The sequence below is a fragment of the Ascaphus truei genome, chromosome 3 (assembly GCF_040206685.1).
Source record: "Ascaphus truei isolate aAscTru1 chromosome 3, aAscTru1.hap1, whole genome shotgun sequence".
NCBI lineage: Eukaryota > Metazoa > Chordata > Amphibia > Anura > Ascaphidae > Ascaphus > Ascaphus truei.
The window spans coordinates 201,508,869-201,524,043 of record NC_134485.1 but is presented as its reverse complement, the minus strand read 5'-3'; the positions used below and the strand labels follow the sequence as shown (position 1 = coordinate 201,524,043).

The following is a 15,175-nucleotide window of genomic DNA, read 5'->3' as shown; positions in this document are numbered from 1 at the left end:
GACAATAGATAGCTGTCATAACCAAGAATGGATTTTATTCAATACAAATGTAACATTTTCACTATAATTAGTAGGGCACAGGTACTATTATTATATAATTAATAATCTTAAAGTTTATAGGTTGAGCATTTATTTGGTATGTTGAAATATTTTTTTATGTTAAATATTTATTTCATTAAAACCTTGATTTTTCAAGTCCAAGTCCTTTTTAAAACAGTTAAATTATGCGGTATTTTTTTTTACTTTTTCATTTTACATCCTAACAACATACCCTACTGTTTTCAATCTCAGAGAAGTAATCAATAATATATTTAAAAAATAAATGTTGCAAACTTGGGGTATGCTAATTTATTTTAATGGGTTTCTGGTTCTTACAGTGTCAAGAAGTTAAATCCCTATACAGGCCCAGTATAATGTTGCAAGATTCGAGTAACTAATTTCATGTAACTAATTTCATGTTGCAATTCACATAGACAGGTGATAGGGAGGTCACTGGTTTCAGGAATATGCTAGAAGGGTTACACTCGAGGGGATGACCCTTTCCTTATTCTGGCCAGCTATAGAGGTAGAGCGAAAATGTATAAATATAGGGACATGTCTCTCCATCTTCAGATCTTGTTGACCCGAGTGAAGAGGATCTCACCTGTAAATACAATGTAAGCCATGTTAGTCTATAACTCCATGTGTTAGTGTTAGGATCACTTTGTTATTTTCAAGCTAGCGAAGTGTACTCTTAAAAACAGGGCCCCTCTACATGGCTCTGAGCAAGTTCCACCCACAAAAGGGAGTGGGCAGGTTTTCCTGAGAAGGTTCTATATGTAAGGGCATGGGAGTGTCACCTTAGAATTACTAGGGGCAAGATACTTTTGATTCAGTCAGAGGTGATTGGGTGTATGCACTTATGTAGAGTGTACCCTGCCTAAGGAATTCCTGTTACTCAAGAAAGAGCGTGCTTCTGTCCAACACAAAGTGGAAGACTGTACCTCTCTGGGGACTGCTGTCTGAGCATCCCTAAGGAAGAAGTTTATACAGCATGTCCTTTCCTGTAATAATAAAACTACAGAAAAGTTCCTGACGCCCTGTTCTATTATTGCTCACCAAACAAGCCCTGCTAGCCATCACCCACACACAAGCAATATCACTTAAGGAGAAAGTGAGACACTTTGTCTGGCAGTACAGGTGTTACATAAACATAGCTGTATTTGTGAATTTGAATAAGACATTTATGTTTTTTTTTTACCTGAAATACATTTTGAAGACCAATCCAGCAGTTTTACTGTCACAAAAACCTATTTTTACTAAGCTGTGCTATTCTATAAGACCCTTTTATCACTAGAAGACACCTCATAGGCCAATTCAATTGAATATGCTGTAAGGTGTCTTATGGTGTCAGATGGTGTCTTATGGATCAGCACTACTTAGTAAATATGAGCCAAAGTTTCCTTTCAGCGAGCACAGAGAGAAGAAGGGTCAAATTTAATAATCAGTGCTACTCTAGTAAGACCTTCTGGTACTGGAAAACTCCTTACGGCCCATTCACTTGAACATAAGCTATCTTCTGGCACCGTAAGGTATCTTATAGATGTAACCTCTTATTTTGCTTCAGACTAACACTTGTTTCTGATGTTGAAGTCACATCCTCCTGTTCTGGAATGGCTTACTGCTGCAGCACAGCCTGCTGGGAGTTGCAATTTCCTATTGCAGTCAAGCGGCAGTATATGTGTGTCAACTATAAAAATAGGAGATACAGCGCACAGCAAAGAGAGTGTGTCCAAAGATGATATAAAAAATGATTTCTTTATTGAGCCCATTAAAAATGGAGGTGTAGACAGTCCTCCTATGCTTTTCACGCGCGTTGCACTTTATCAAGAAGTATATATCAAACAAACAAACCTTAAATAAGTACACATTCGAAAGGTTCTGTGTCACGGCAAAAATATGGTGACGTCACGGCATCCGGCGCTCGCGTGCTGACGTCACATCGACATTTACTCAGCGATGCTATGCCGTGAACCACCTTCTGGTGGCAAAAGACCCTTTGCAGCCCATTCAAATAACTGGGCTGAAAGGTGTCTTTTAAGGGCTTAATGAAGGTGTGTTTGGCGTAGAGAAGTTTATCGAAGTAGATTTTGTATATGAAGCACAGCACACAATATGAAAAGGTAAGAGTACCGCTGTCCTCCCCGTGTGAGGAAGACAAGCACTGCATCAGTATACACTGGCGACACACTTTATTCGAGCTCGGCTAGTCCCACGAATTCGGGTATACCCGGGTGTATTGAGGTTTGTGACTGTTTTCTGCCCGAGTGCATTGAGGTATTTTCCAGGCAGGGATTAAAGCATTTTATTCCCACTGGCTGCAATACTGCACAGTATATATATATATACTGCATTACAATTCATGAATTTATGCCATCTGGTAGACTTGCGAAGCATTGCAGCCTATTAAATCCTAATCATTATCATTTAACAGATCAGCCGCCCATCAGCCAGGCATGAACCCAGGCTGGGAAGGCAAACGCAACGGGGCTTGTCAGAGGTGAGGAGCGGCGCATTCCAGGTATCTGCCAGGTACATACTGGGTATTTGCTCGAATAAAGTGTGTCGGTGCAGTATATCCTCTTAAAAGCATTCACTTGACATCATTCACAACTCATTCTGCACATGCGTATTCCCCACCTTGGTTTCATCTTCTATGAGCCATTTATCAAGCCTTCTTTATCAACAACTTCTTCTGCATTTCTTTGGCTTAGCGTGTACAAGTGAAAATCCTTCTGTTCTTTCACAGTATCTACAGCTAGTATCTAAATCATGTTGTTGGCGCTAGGCAGAGAACTGTTCAGAGATAACAGCTCTGCCTCTCTGCAGATTTACTGCTATTGTGTCTTTTTCCTAAGCCCTTGTTGATTCCTTTGTTGTTTTGTTTGGACTTGCTTCATACTGCATTAAACGTAAACCCCTTTTGTGCTGGATCATAACACACCAGTTTATACAAGTCTCTGTTATGGGGGGATTCTAGAGCCCAAAGACCAACAGGGGCTAAGAGGTGCCTTATGGTATGGCACCACTTTGTAGATATGGCCCTTTAGAACGTATTACAATACATTTTTATAAGATCACTTGTTAGTGTTATACAGATGTAGTCAGACTTACTGGCCCCGCCCGGAGCCATTGCAAAAAAAGCACACTCCGGCGGTTCGGAGAAGGTAAAAGCAACGGCAACCTGATGGGTGTCCATACTTCTGTATTAGACTTCCCGCTGTGTTAATGTCTGAGGCCGGAGGATGCCACATGCATTTCCCCAGCTTTCTTCAGCAGCAGAGACAGTACTTCTGATTACATCTGTATATTTATAAGCAGTACCACACCGTTTTATATCTACTAGGACATGACAAGCGTAAGGCTAAGGCCCCACTCCCAGAGTCAGCGCACCCGCACTGCAGACAGGCGGGGCGCTGACATACTCAGACCGCGATATGCGGTCTGTAGGGAGCGGGAGCCGGAGCGGGAGGTGGGTGGGAGTGGGAGGTTTCAGCGGGAGGGGGGGCGTGGCTTGAGCGGAGGGACCCGCTACTCTCCCTCCCCCCTCCCCCCACGGCTCGGGTAAGTAAGCAACACACACACACAGACAGAGGCAGGCACTCACGCACTCAGGCACACACATACATACACATACACACACACACACACACACACACACACAGAGGCAGGCACTCACGCACTCAGGCACACACATACACACACACAGACAGGCACGCACGCACTCACACACAGACAGAGGCAGGCACTCACGCACTCAGGCACACACATACACACACACAGACAGGCACGCACGCACTCAGACACACACACAGACAGACAGGCACTCACGCTGCTGTCACTCCACACTCCTCCCCGCTCCCCGAAGCCTCTCCTCCTCCCGAAGCCTCCCCTCCCCATTGGCTCACAGCCACACCACGTGACGCGTCAACGCTAGGGAACACCATTCTCTTGTATCCCATAGCGGCTGACGCGCCACAGCGTGTAGTAAGCTGTGCAGCCAGGGGGGACCAGGACCAGCTCCGCAGGATTCCGCTGCTGGTGGGGAACGTGTGGCCGCCCGCGCCACCGAGCGCAGCGGGACCGAGGCCTAACTGTGATCCTGTTCTACACCAGCTACTACAGCTGTAATGTGGTTTCTGTGGTCCTGTTCTACACCAGCTACTACAGCTGCAATGTGGTTTCTGTGTGCTTTGGCCATTGCTACAAGTAATTTCCCTAAGTAATAGAAGATATACTGTAGTCCATTACATATGTTTATCACAGTGAGGCTTTCTGTCACTGTTTGCTATTGGTGCCATTAACAAACAGTAATTGTTTAGAAAAGCAAACCATGTTTCTTTTTAATTGGCTTAGTCTAATTGTTGTTGTATTTTAACCATTTATATCAAATACTACTGTATTGTCCTGATTACAAAAAAAAATCTAAATATACAGAAAATGGTGTATCTTTTTCTCTCAATATTTCTTATAAAATATATATCTAAACCCATGGAGGGAATTGGGACACTACATAATGTAACATTAAAGAGAATTTAAGTAAGTAATTCATGCAGACCCACAGGTAACAACAAACAAATAATCATCATTTACATGACCATGAATAAAATACTGAGTTTAAAAATGGTGGTCCTGCACAGGTTTTAATAGGATAAAACAGGTCCCATGACTTTGGCTAGATCAGGAGGTGTTCCAGTGCAGTAACCTCAGTACGTAGGTGTAAACAATGAATGTCACAGAAGGGAGACATCCTCCCCCAAAAAAACTTTTAGGCAGTCTACAATGTCCCCCTCCCCCCCCCCCCCAACGTTGAAATTGAGAGTCCTCCCTCCGAGACTCCCATTGTGGCATGCACACACTTGCAGTCCGGGGAGCTGCATGCACGAGTCTGAGGGAGAGGTTTAGAGTAAACAGCTGCATGGAGGAGACAGCAGTATACTGTATGTCCCTTCTCAGCATAGCTCCCCATGTCCTCAGCTATTCCTTCCTTGGGATTAAGGGAAGTATGTGCTTATATGTACTGTACAGTATATGTGTGCGATAAAATGTGCATGTGTGTGCATGCAGCAAGTCTGTACAGTATGCAAGCATGTGTGAAAGTGTGTATATATGTTATATACTGTGTCTGTGTATAAAAGTAAAAGTGTGTCTATGCCTGTTGCTCAATGTGTGTTTGTGTGTGTGTGTGTGTATCTCACCAAAGGTCAGTACACATACAGTACTTTCTACAAGGTGCCGCAGTATCCAGAGGGATTTCCTGGAGATTCCTGGGATGGAGTTCCTGAACCTCAAGATTAGGACTTTATATTTTGTACTTTATAGTTATAGTTTGTAATGTTTAGCATTGGATGTTAGCCTAGCTACCCAGTTGAACAGTCAGGGAAATGGTTGTTTAGTTAGCTTCATACCAGTATTTTTCAACCAGTATTCCTAGGAACCCTTGATTTTCCCAGGCATCCCTAAAGGGTTCCCTGCATTTTTCAGGTAATTTGAAAATTGTATCAAATACAGAAAAATTTACAATGCATCGGATCTCAGACACGCTATTAGAGAGGGTTGAGGTTCTTTACAATGCATCTGATTTCAGACACGATATTAGAGTTGGGGTTCCTCAGAATTTTATTTAGGGTTCATTAACCAAAAAATGGTTGGAAACCACTGCTCCATACTATGGAGTAGGCGTTATTTTTTTTATGGGGGGTTTTGCCTTAAAGGGACAGTGTACTTTACTATGTTTGTGACGTGGAAAAATAAAACCACTGAAGAGTTTTTTATGGCCTATAATACACTATGTGGACTCTTACTGACCCTACCATGAGGCCTTTTTGCCAAAATATGCAGTTCATCACAATTCGATTACTGGTGGTAACCATATACCCATAGCATCTTGCAACTATAAATGGAAAACAATAATGCGACCCACTGCATTCTGTAGCTCTTTTAATAGTAAAGTATGTATAATGTATTTACTGTAATTACCAAGAATTTGGGATATTGCTTTAAAAGTACATTATACTGTATGTGTAAGAAACTTCTTTTTTAGTTCTTATTAGAAATCCTTTTAAAGTGCACATGAGGAGGCCAGGGAATAGGAAGGTTGAGGGCTGGCTACATTATTAGGGCTCTATGGGTTTCATTTATCAAAGTTGCAAACTAGTGTAAAACCATTGCATCAAATGTACCAAAGAAGGGGACATAAAAACTGTAACAGATAACACCAAAAACATGTTGCTTTCTATGGATTTTTTTCTGTGATACATCAGGTGCAGTTTTTGTGCCCCAGAGTTGCTTCTCTTTTGCCTTGATAGACCCCTTAGGCCCCGCTCACACAGCACGCTACACGACGTGTGCGCGCATTTGTCACAGATGCCTGGTGGTCAATGGTAGTGTTCAGTATTGAAACTATCATTGGCTGCAAAGTGCGGCATCGACTCTGCTGCAGCAGCGGGAGTCTTTTCAATCTGTGATTCCAGGCTGCAGCAGCGTGACGTCAATTTCAGCAGCCAATCAATGCCCAGACGTTTTACATTGATTGGCTGCTGAAATTGTGGGGACGGCAGTGGGCAGTGGGCAGTGGGCAGTGGGCAGTGGGGATGGTGAAAGGGACGCTAAAACTAGGTTCAGGGACACGGACACACACAGTTCCATACCCGGTCTTTGCAAACATGGATTTCGGGGCAGATGTGTGCTGGGGGGTTGGGAGGGGGGGTGTTATGTCGCATCATTCCATCTGCTGGAGATGATCACACATCACCCAGCAGACGGAGTCGCGCACACGTGGACGCGTGCACGCAGCGTCGCAAAGTCCCCTGTGTGAGCCCGGCCTTAGATTGCAGGTCAGGACTAAATATCTGTCTCCTGCAGCTGAACTCTTGATAGTTAGCTCTTACTATGTCACTAGGAGTAGGGCTCTCAATTGCTTATGTCTATGTCATTTGTTTCATTTACACGTAAACGCATTGTATATGTCCCCTCTAACTTGTGTCCCCGTGTTCATTGTGGTTGCACCTACAGTATGCCTCAGAAAGAGCCCTAGTGATATTCAGTTTTCACACAACTGAGGAAGTCAAAAAATGTGGCAACTAAAAAAGGAATAAGAAAGCTTGCAATAGCAAGTGGGGTACTCAGAAGCGACAACTAATTAGTACATAAATATACATGCTTTCCTCAGAAACTGCTGCTATTAAACAGATTGATCTAAATCATCAAGTTAAGTAGTGAACTCTCCCTACACACATAACACATTACAACAGAGGTGGCCAACTCCAGTCCTCAAGAACCATCAACAGAGCAGGTATTAGAGTTATCCCTGCTTCAGCCAGGTGGCTCAATCAGTGGTTCAGTTATTCTGACTGACCTTCTTGGTGGTGCTTGAGGACTGTGGTTGGCCACCACTGCATTAGAGTATCTTCTACCTCTGCTTCTTGTACTACTAAAGCTTCAGTGCACAGCAACGAACCAAGCCCTGTAGCATTGCAAGGTGTAAGAATAGCATACAGATCAATTTAGCACACTATCCTTTTTATAACTGGTTATAACTTTAATCTATGGTTTCTATCGGTGTTTCTACAGTATATGTTTGTCAAGGTTACTTCAGCTATTACTGTAGCTGTATGTTGGGGCCAGTCAATTGCACCTTTCACGGTACTGCATTTAGGACAGGACTATTTGTTATCATAAAGGGAAAATTATTGGAAGACAGAACATGATCTGATATTAGTGCAGTTGTTATTAGACTAATTGAAGTAAATACAGAATACTTTTTTTTAAATAGAGATGTCGGTATATGCAATATTATAGATAAATAAGTATAAGAAAAAACCAGTACAATGTCTCATCATTTTTTTTTTTAAAGAAATAAGACACATGGGGGTAAAGAGCTCCATTGTATTTATTATGTGTAAATTATGGCTATTTTGGAGAAAACCGGGAGCAAAGACAGTCATTTTCATCCTGTCCTTCATTTGCAGAAAAAAATCAAACTGTGTGGGTACCATGTTATAATCCGTGGAATGGTAATAGGAGGAGTTAGAATTGAGCTGGTGGACAAACATATGATAACATGTTCCCTCTTTTGTTGCACTAAGTAATCTGGTGAGTGTGATAACACAGAGCCCAAAATGACCAATCCACTGTCACAGAGAAATAAAACTGTCTAACCTTATCTACTTCAGCAAAGTCATAATTGCATTGCTGCTATACTCAGTATTGGCTCATTATTTACATTTAAAAGGCACAGTATTTGTTTTCTGTGACCCATTTGGATACATATTTTGTTTTTTTGGGGATATTTAAAATAAATCTCTTAATGTCAGAGAAATTGTATATTTTTTTCTTTTCATGCTACCAAGATGATTAAATTAAATGGTTGAAACATCATTATCCTGGCATTCTAGTACATGTGTGCTCAACAGCTACATCCTAATGACATTACCATTGTTACTTTATCACGGCAATAATAAGGTTATCATTTAAAAAAACTGTGAAAAAATATATAATACTATGAGCCATATTTACTAAGCAATGCTATTTAACAAGACAGCTTCTAAATCTCAGAGACAGTGTTAGATTTCCCATTAGGTCCGGTACTAGGGCGGCAAAATTTCGGGGCAGCAAAATTTTTCGCCCCAATATGCTTTTGCCGCTCTCTCGGGCTTCGTGGGAAGGCACTTGCCTGTGTCAGCCACCTTATTTCTGCCGCCCTCCTGTTCCTTTGGAATCCCAGCATCAAAGGACGCTGCGAACGCCATGAACGTGGTGTCACATGGCATCTCGTTGCCATGGCAACGTGCCGCCGTGCGACATCACTTTCGTGATGTCAGTGGCGTCATTTGACGCTGGGATGCCAAAGGAGCAGGAGGGCGGCAGAAAGGAGGCGGCTGACACAGGCAAGTGCCACTGCTCAGAGACCTACCCACAGTATACAGTAACTACTGAAGGTGAGGCATGTATTGAAAATACCACCATTTCAATAGCAAAAAAAAAACAAAAAACTGGCCTGGTGATATTTTTGCTTTTAGCTTTCATGATCAATAGGAAAAGTTGTAAGTTGACAAGCTAACAGAATCCTATGGCATTCAGCATAAAAAGTTACATATTGATTTATTTATGTTTTTTTTTTGCAGAACACCTGCCATGATTGGCTGCTCTTTTGTGGTGAACAGGAAATTCTTTGGAGAGATCGGTCTTCTGGATCCGGGAATGGATGTGTATGGTGGAGAGAACATTGAGCTTGGTATAAAGGTTTGTGAAGTTGCTATTTTCATTGGATGGCATAGAACTGACCTATGGGTTTTTCACTTTTGATAAAGATTTCTGATTAGTAAGAAGGATATTCCATTGAAGGCAGCTGATGTAATTCCATTGCAGTAGCTGATACTATATGTGAAAAATAGTTATACTATTACTATCTGGATTGATACGGGCAACAGACATGCAGAATGTAGGAGTCTGATACTTAATTTTAAGCTAATACTGTTTAAGTTTCAAATAAGTACTGTATCAATTCTTGGACCAAAGTGTATTAATAGCGGGTTACATGTTTAAGATGCTGCATCTGGGTGATATACACATATTTTATTAAAATCCTACAGCTATATACAGTAGATATTTTTAAATAAGTGTACATTTGTAAAGACAGGGCTAGATTCACTATAGCTGCATTAAAATTTGGCCTTTTTAAGAATAAGGATTGCAACAATATTTTTTAGAATTATCACTGTATTCACTCTGAAATATATATTCAGAAATAGGTAGCAATATTGATCTACATTAAACATGTAGATTTGCATACATTAAACATTAAACATTGCATACATTAAACTCAGCATTAAACAGCGTTAGTGATACCAATAAGTGATAACTTATAGAAATCAGTGTTAAACAACAATATGCACAGACAAACAAAGCCCCATCACTTCCCTTTTTCCCTATCCTTATTAATTAAGTAGAAATAGCCATGTTAGTCCAGTTGCGATTGTACTTCAGCATTAGGTGGACTAACAATAGATATTCAGTTAAGCTTTTGAGAGTTCTCTCTCTTCCTTTGGTCAGCAATACTGATTTACAGAGATTCCATGAGTTTAACACAGATGAGAGAGAACAGTAAATAAACTGACAGTGCAATGAATGGATGAAAGGGACAGTGATAAATAGGACCAAGCATCCATCAGCAGTGTAGAGGGAGGTGGAGGTGCAGGGGGAGAGGGGTTGATTTGTAAAATTAACAAAAATTATGATAGTGTGTAACAAATCCCATATCAGCATTAAGTCCTCTTGACACTAAATACTGAAGTACTATCTTTATTGAAAGGGCAGGATAAGTGTGAAAAAGAACACCTTTTTAAAGAGCCCTCTCCCATTCAGAGGCATTTAAGAAATGCAGTTTGTTGTTAATTATAACAGAAAAATAACAGTATGGCTAGATTTGTTCAGGGAAGCCAATTAGACTATTACAAAAGGTTGTTTTGTTCTTTTCCTTTATGTGCGATTGTGCTTTTATGATGGAAACTAAGTGTAAAAGGGTCAATGTGATGAATGTATAGGTGAGGTTCACTTGAAATGTATACAAATGTTTCCAGAAATATATATTTTATATTTCATGAGTAGAGAGAAAAACCGTCAAGAACTGCACATGTGTTTCTGAGATAATTAGAATGTGTGTGCAAGCTCTGTTCCAGGAGACAAAATGAAAATGTATGACCATTTCTGGTACAAAATGTTCCAAAAGCAACAATTCTCCTTGCTAGGAAGCATATTCTCAACCAAGGTTCCCTCTAGAGCAGAACCACTATTTTGTAGCTACTGTATAGTATGTGGGGAATATCGAAGTGTCTGCTGGCCAATGAATAAGGAGTACAGTATGACATTTAAATTGAGCATTTCCCTCATTAATTGGTTGTCACAGGCAGTGTCCACTTTTCACTTCTTGCAAATAGACTGATTCCTTACCTAACCCGGGACATTCAGAGGTAAGATGCGTGCAGTATTGCTTGGGTTGGCTTCCTGTTTCAAGTAAGATTTAAGGGGGAAAAATGATGGGTAGGAATGGTTAAATTATGTACTGCTTATAAGAATAATAAGGCAGTGGTTGTCAACTCTCTTTAGGTACCACCATGCACTCCAGGTTTTAGGAATAACCAATGAACTCACTAGCAGTCAATGAACCAAATTTGCATATGAATGGAATGTTGGATAGTTGCCTCCGAAACCTGATCTGGCTTGGGGCCTGGGGTGAGGTTTAAGAACACCTGGGTTATTTAATTGTTCATTGGTTAAATATAAAATACAAAAATCTGCTCGACCTGACCCTTGCATAGAGAGTTAAATATGTCTGATGCTAATCTTATTCAGTGTATACATAGCAGAAAAATGTGTACACAGACTCAAACATATGTGTAACGCCCCTATCCGCCCCCCCCCCCCCCCCTTAGGACAAATTTGCTGTTGTATAGGGCAGGGGTGCGCAAAGTGGGGGTGCGGAAGGGGCATGGTGATTACAGAGACCCCGTGCTCTACCCCAAGGCATTTAAATTAAATGCCGGGGAGAGTCGCGAGGCCTCTGTAAATCTCTCTTACCTGGTTTGAGCTGCCTCTTCGGCGACGTGTCGCCAGGACAACGCAGTGTCAAATAACGCCGCACGGTCAATTGGCAACGCGTTGCCATGTCAACGCAACGTCACATGACGTCATGACAGCATATGACGCCGCAAAGCTCCAAGCCAGTAAGGGAAGGGGGCTGCGAGCAGGTGGGAGAGCTGACAGGGGGGGGGCGCAAACAGAAAACTTTGCACACCCCTGGTATAGTGTACTGTGGTGCTCACCTGTTGGTTCTCAGGAGGTTGAGTCTCCACAATGGTAGGGAGCTTTGGGGTACAGGGTAGCCATTGTTGGTGCAGCGCCTCCACCTGCAGGGCTCCTGCCATAGACAGGGGTTCATCCCCATGGGAACTTCCATAGGACAAGAAGGACTCTGGAGTGCCAGTGGTAGTACAACAGATTTATTGGCACAACTGTAAGTTACAGTCTCTATCTGCCTATCTGATAGGACTAGGCCTCTTCATCCCATGGGCAAATCAGGAGATACCTCCAATGGTAAAAACCCTCTCTCCCTCCACTGACTAGTCACCACAGAAGCCTGAGGCCCCAGGCTAGTCTCAGCACCCTCATTCCATGAGGCAGGACTACACTCCTTAAGGAGAACACTACCATCCCCCCCAAGGGGGTCAGGCAGAACAGCCAGATCCACTTAGCCCATGGCTAGGGCGGGGCAGACACCAGAACACTTACTAAACTAACAATTTGATGGACACTGTTGCAAGGTCAATGCAATAACACGTGGATTTCTTAGGCTGCATCCACAGTGCCGTTGACTGCGCTTGGCGCTTGGTGCGTTTACTTCAGTGAATCTGAATCTGCACAGCCATGCTCACGCAGCACACGTGCGCTCATGCACAGGCACGTACGTTCTCTCCCAAGCTCGGCGCTTGGGGAGACAAAGAAAATATATTTTGAAGCGCGCTCAGCAGCAGTAAATGCACACAGCCACACACACACAGCCACACACATGCACACACAAACACACATTACACACAGAAATAGCCCGGATCCACGCCCCCCGCTCACTCTTGCAAAATTACGCAGGACAGCTTGCGCTCATGCTTGGAGAGTTGGTGACGCACCGCTCTCAAGCATGAGCGCGCTCAGTGGCAGGCTGGCCACAGCCTTACAATGGGCTTGTTTATTCAGCCTCAAAATATTGCATGCAAAAATTATACAGCTTCTTTTCAGCATATGCAAAAACACAAAAAATATGTCCTGAGCAGGGCTTTGCCCTTTTTCCCACAAGGGCTGTTTAAAGTCCAGAGTTGCAATAAACAACGATAAATCATAGGAAAAGACAGACCTTGTAGCAATCAGTTTTCCTCCAGCGTTCCAGTCTCTCACTGGTGTCTTATATTCACACTGTTACATTCCTCCCCTGTTAGTGTGTGGCTACAGCCACGCACAACTGAAGCACAACAATCCACCCCTTCTCTAGAGAAGAAATCGACATTTGCATGTTCCTTTCCAGGCCTGTGCTGAATCAAAAACGAGAAGGGTTTGAGGGCCATATACCACCTGGTCTAGCTAGCATTGGAGTCTTTCATTGTATTTAACCACTTTAATGGAGCATGGTCTGTCACCAAAGTGAAATGGACTCCTGCCAGGTAATGCCTCAAGGCCTCAATAGCCCACTTTACTGCGAGGCACTACTTCTCAATCACTGAGTAGTTTTTTTTTCCCTCTGGAACAATGTCCTACTTAGAAAAAGGATCGGATGTTCTACTGCCTCAAACTGTTGTGACAGCACTGCCCCTAGCCCTATCTCTGATGCATCGGTTTGTACGATAAAAGGCCTATTAAAGTCTGGGCTTCTAAGGACGGGACCCTCTGATAGACACCCTTTTACCTCCTCAAAGGCTCTACGGCACTTTCTCGGCCATATCACTTGTGTATGGGCACACTTTTTTGTAAGGTCTGTTAGTGGTGCTGCAACTTCAGAGTAGTTAGGGATGAACTGCCGATAGTACCCTGCTAAACCCAACAGAGAGCATACCTGTGTTTTTGTTCGGGGGTCAGAACTTCTTTCAGAACAGCTACCTTGTCGGCTAGTGGCCTTACTTTTCCACTTCCCACTGCATAACCCAAATATTTGGTTTCCGCCTTAACTAAGGCATATTTCTTAGGGTTAGCTGTAAGCCATGCCTCTTTTATAGACCTGAGGACCGCTTTCACCCTATTTATATGGGCCCGCCAGTGTTTACATGACAATGTCATCTAGGTAGGCTGCGGCATAAGCCCTATGAGGTCTCAGCACTATATCCATGAATCTCTGGAACGTGGCTGGGCCTCCATACAATCCAAATGGCATTGTCATAAACTGGTACTGTATAAACCTATGGGAGTGGCAAAGTCTGTTTTGCACTTGGACTCCAACTCTAAGGGCTTCATTTGCCTTTAAGATGACGTCACGAAGCCGGCTTCACATGGTATTTCAGCCAATCAGATCGTGGGAACTAATTCCACACTCTGATTGGCTGGATACCATGTGACGCCGGCCATCTTGGATTTAGTGACATCTTAAAGGCAAATGAAGCACAGCCATTCTGATTGGCTGGCATCATTCCCTTTAAGTGACGTCATGTAAAAAAAAATTAAAGTCGGTACATGGTTTTAACAGCCAATCAGGTGGCTGTTAACCATTTGGAGGCTAAATGTGACATCACAAGCCCTATTTAAGGCTGTGACGCCCCATTTGAGCCCAAGAAGACGATGAGACAACATCGGTTGGGATCTACCATGGGGCTTTTTGGATTGACAGATGAAGATAGAAGATAAAGAAGATCAAGAAATGGTGACAGATGAAGATAGAAGAAGGTGATTAAAGAAAGAAAAAAGAAGATTTGGGTACCTGATCCGGATCTTCATGGCAGATGGCATCGGATGCTGTTGGAGGCCTTCAAGGTACGTGAGCTTCGTGTTTCCCCGGGAGTTGGAGGGCCACTGCTTCTAATGGTAAGTAATATATTGAATGTTTGTAAATGTCTTTTTTAACAGGTTTTTTCATTGGATGTGTTTTTTGATTTTTTTGGGAGAGGCACATTGACTGATAATATATTAATCTGTACCACTTTAGGGTACAGATTAATACATTATTATGACAATATTTGGGGGTCATTTCTGGCTTGGTATTGCTGTTGTTTTTTTAATTACAGTTTAATATGTGGATGTCATTGTTTGTTTTTTTCCTGCTTGATGGTAATCAAATGTTTGCAGTTGTTGTTCGTTTGTAGTTAATGTTGTATTATGTTAGCTAATGCGTTTAATGGTTATTTCTGATATTGTTTGAATTTCTTTCTTTCTATTTTAATGTTTAAATTAATTCATTAATGTTGTAGAAATGAATTGGTTTGATTGGTTAATGTTACTATTAATTTTGATTTGGTTTAGTAATTAATTGGTTTGATTGGTTACTGTTTACAATAATTCAGAGTTGTTTTAGGAATTAATTGTTTTGATTGGTTAATGGTTTAATTAATTCATTGTTCATGTTGTTATTGCTTGTATTCATTGCATTAGCTGGCTACTGTTTTTA

At 42.1% G+C, this 15,175-nt stretch overlaps 1 protein-coding gene across 1 annotated transcript in view; it reads left to right on the top strand.

Moving 5' to 3' along the window:
• The window catches only part of GALNT17 (polypeptide N-acetylgalactosaminyltransferase 17), a 682,771-nt gene that overhangs the window by 428,041 nt on the left and 239,555 nt on the right, over positions 1–15,175 (top strand). Inside the window, exon 6 of the mRNA XM_075589950.1 lies at positions 9,165–9,282. Within this exon, the coding sequence (XP_075446065.1) occupies positions 9,165–9,282 (118 nt within the window). The remainder of the gene's footprint in view (positions 1–9,164; positions 9,283–15,175) is intronic.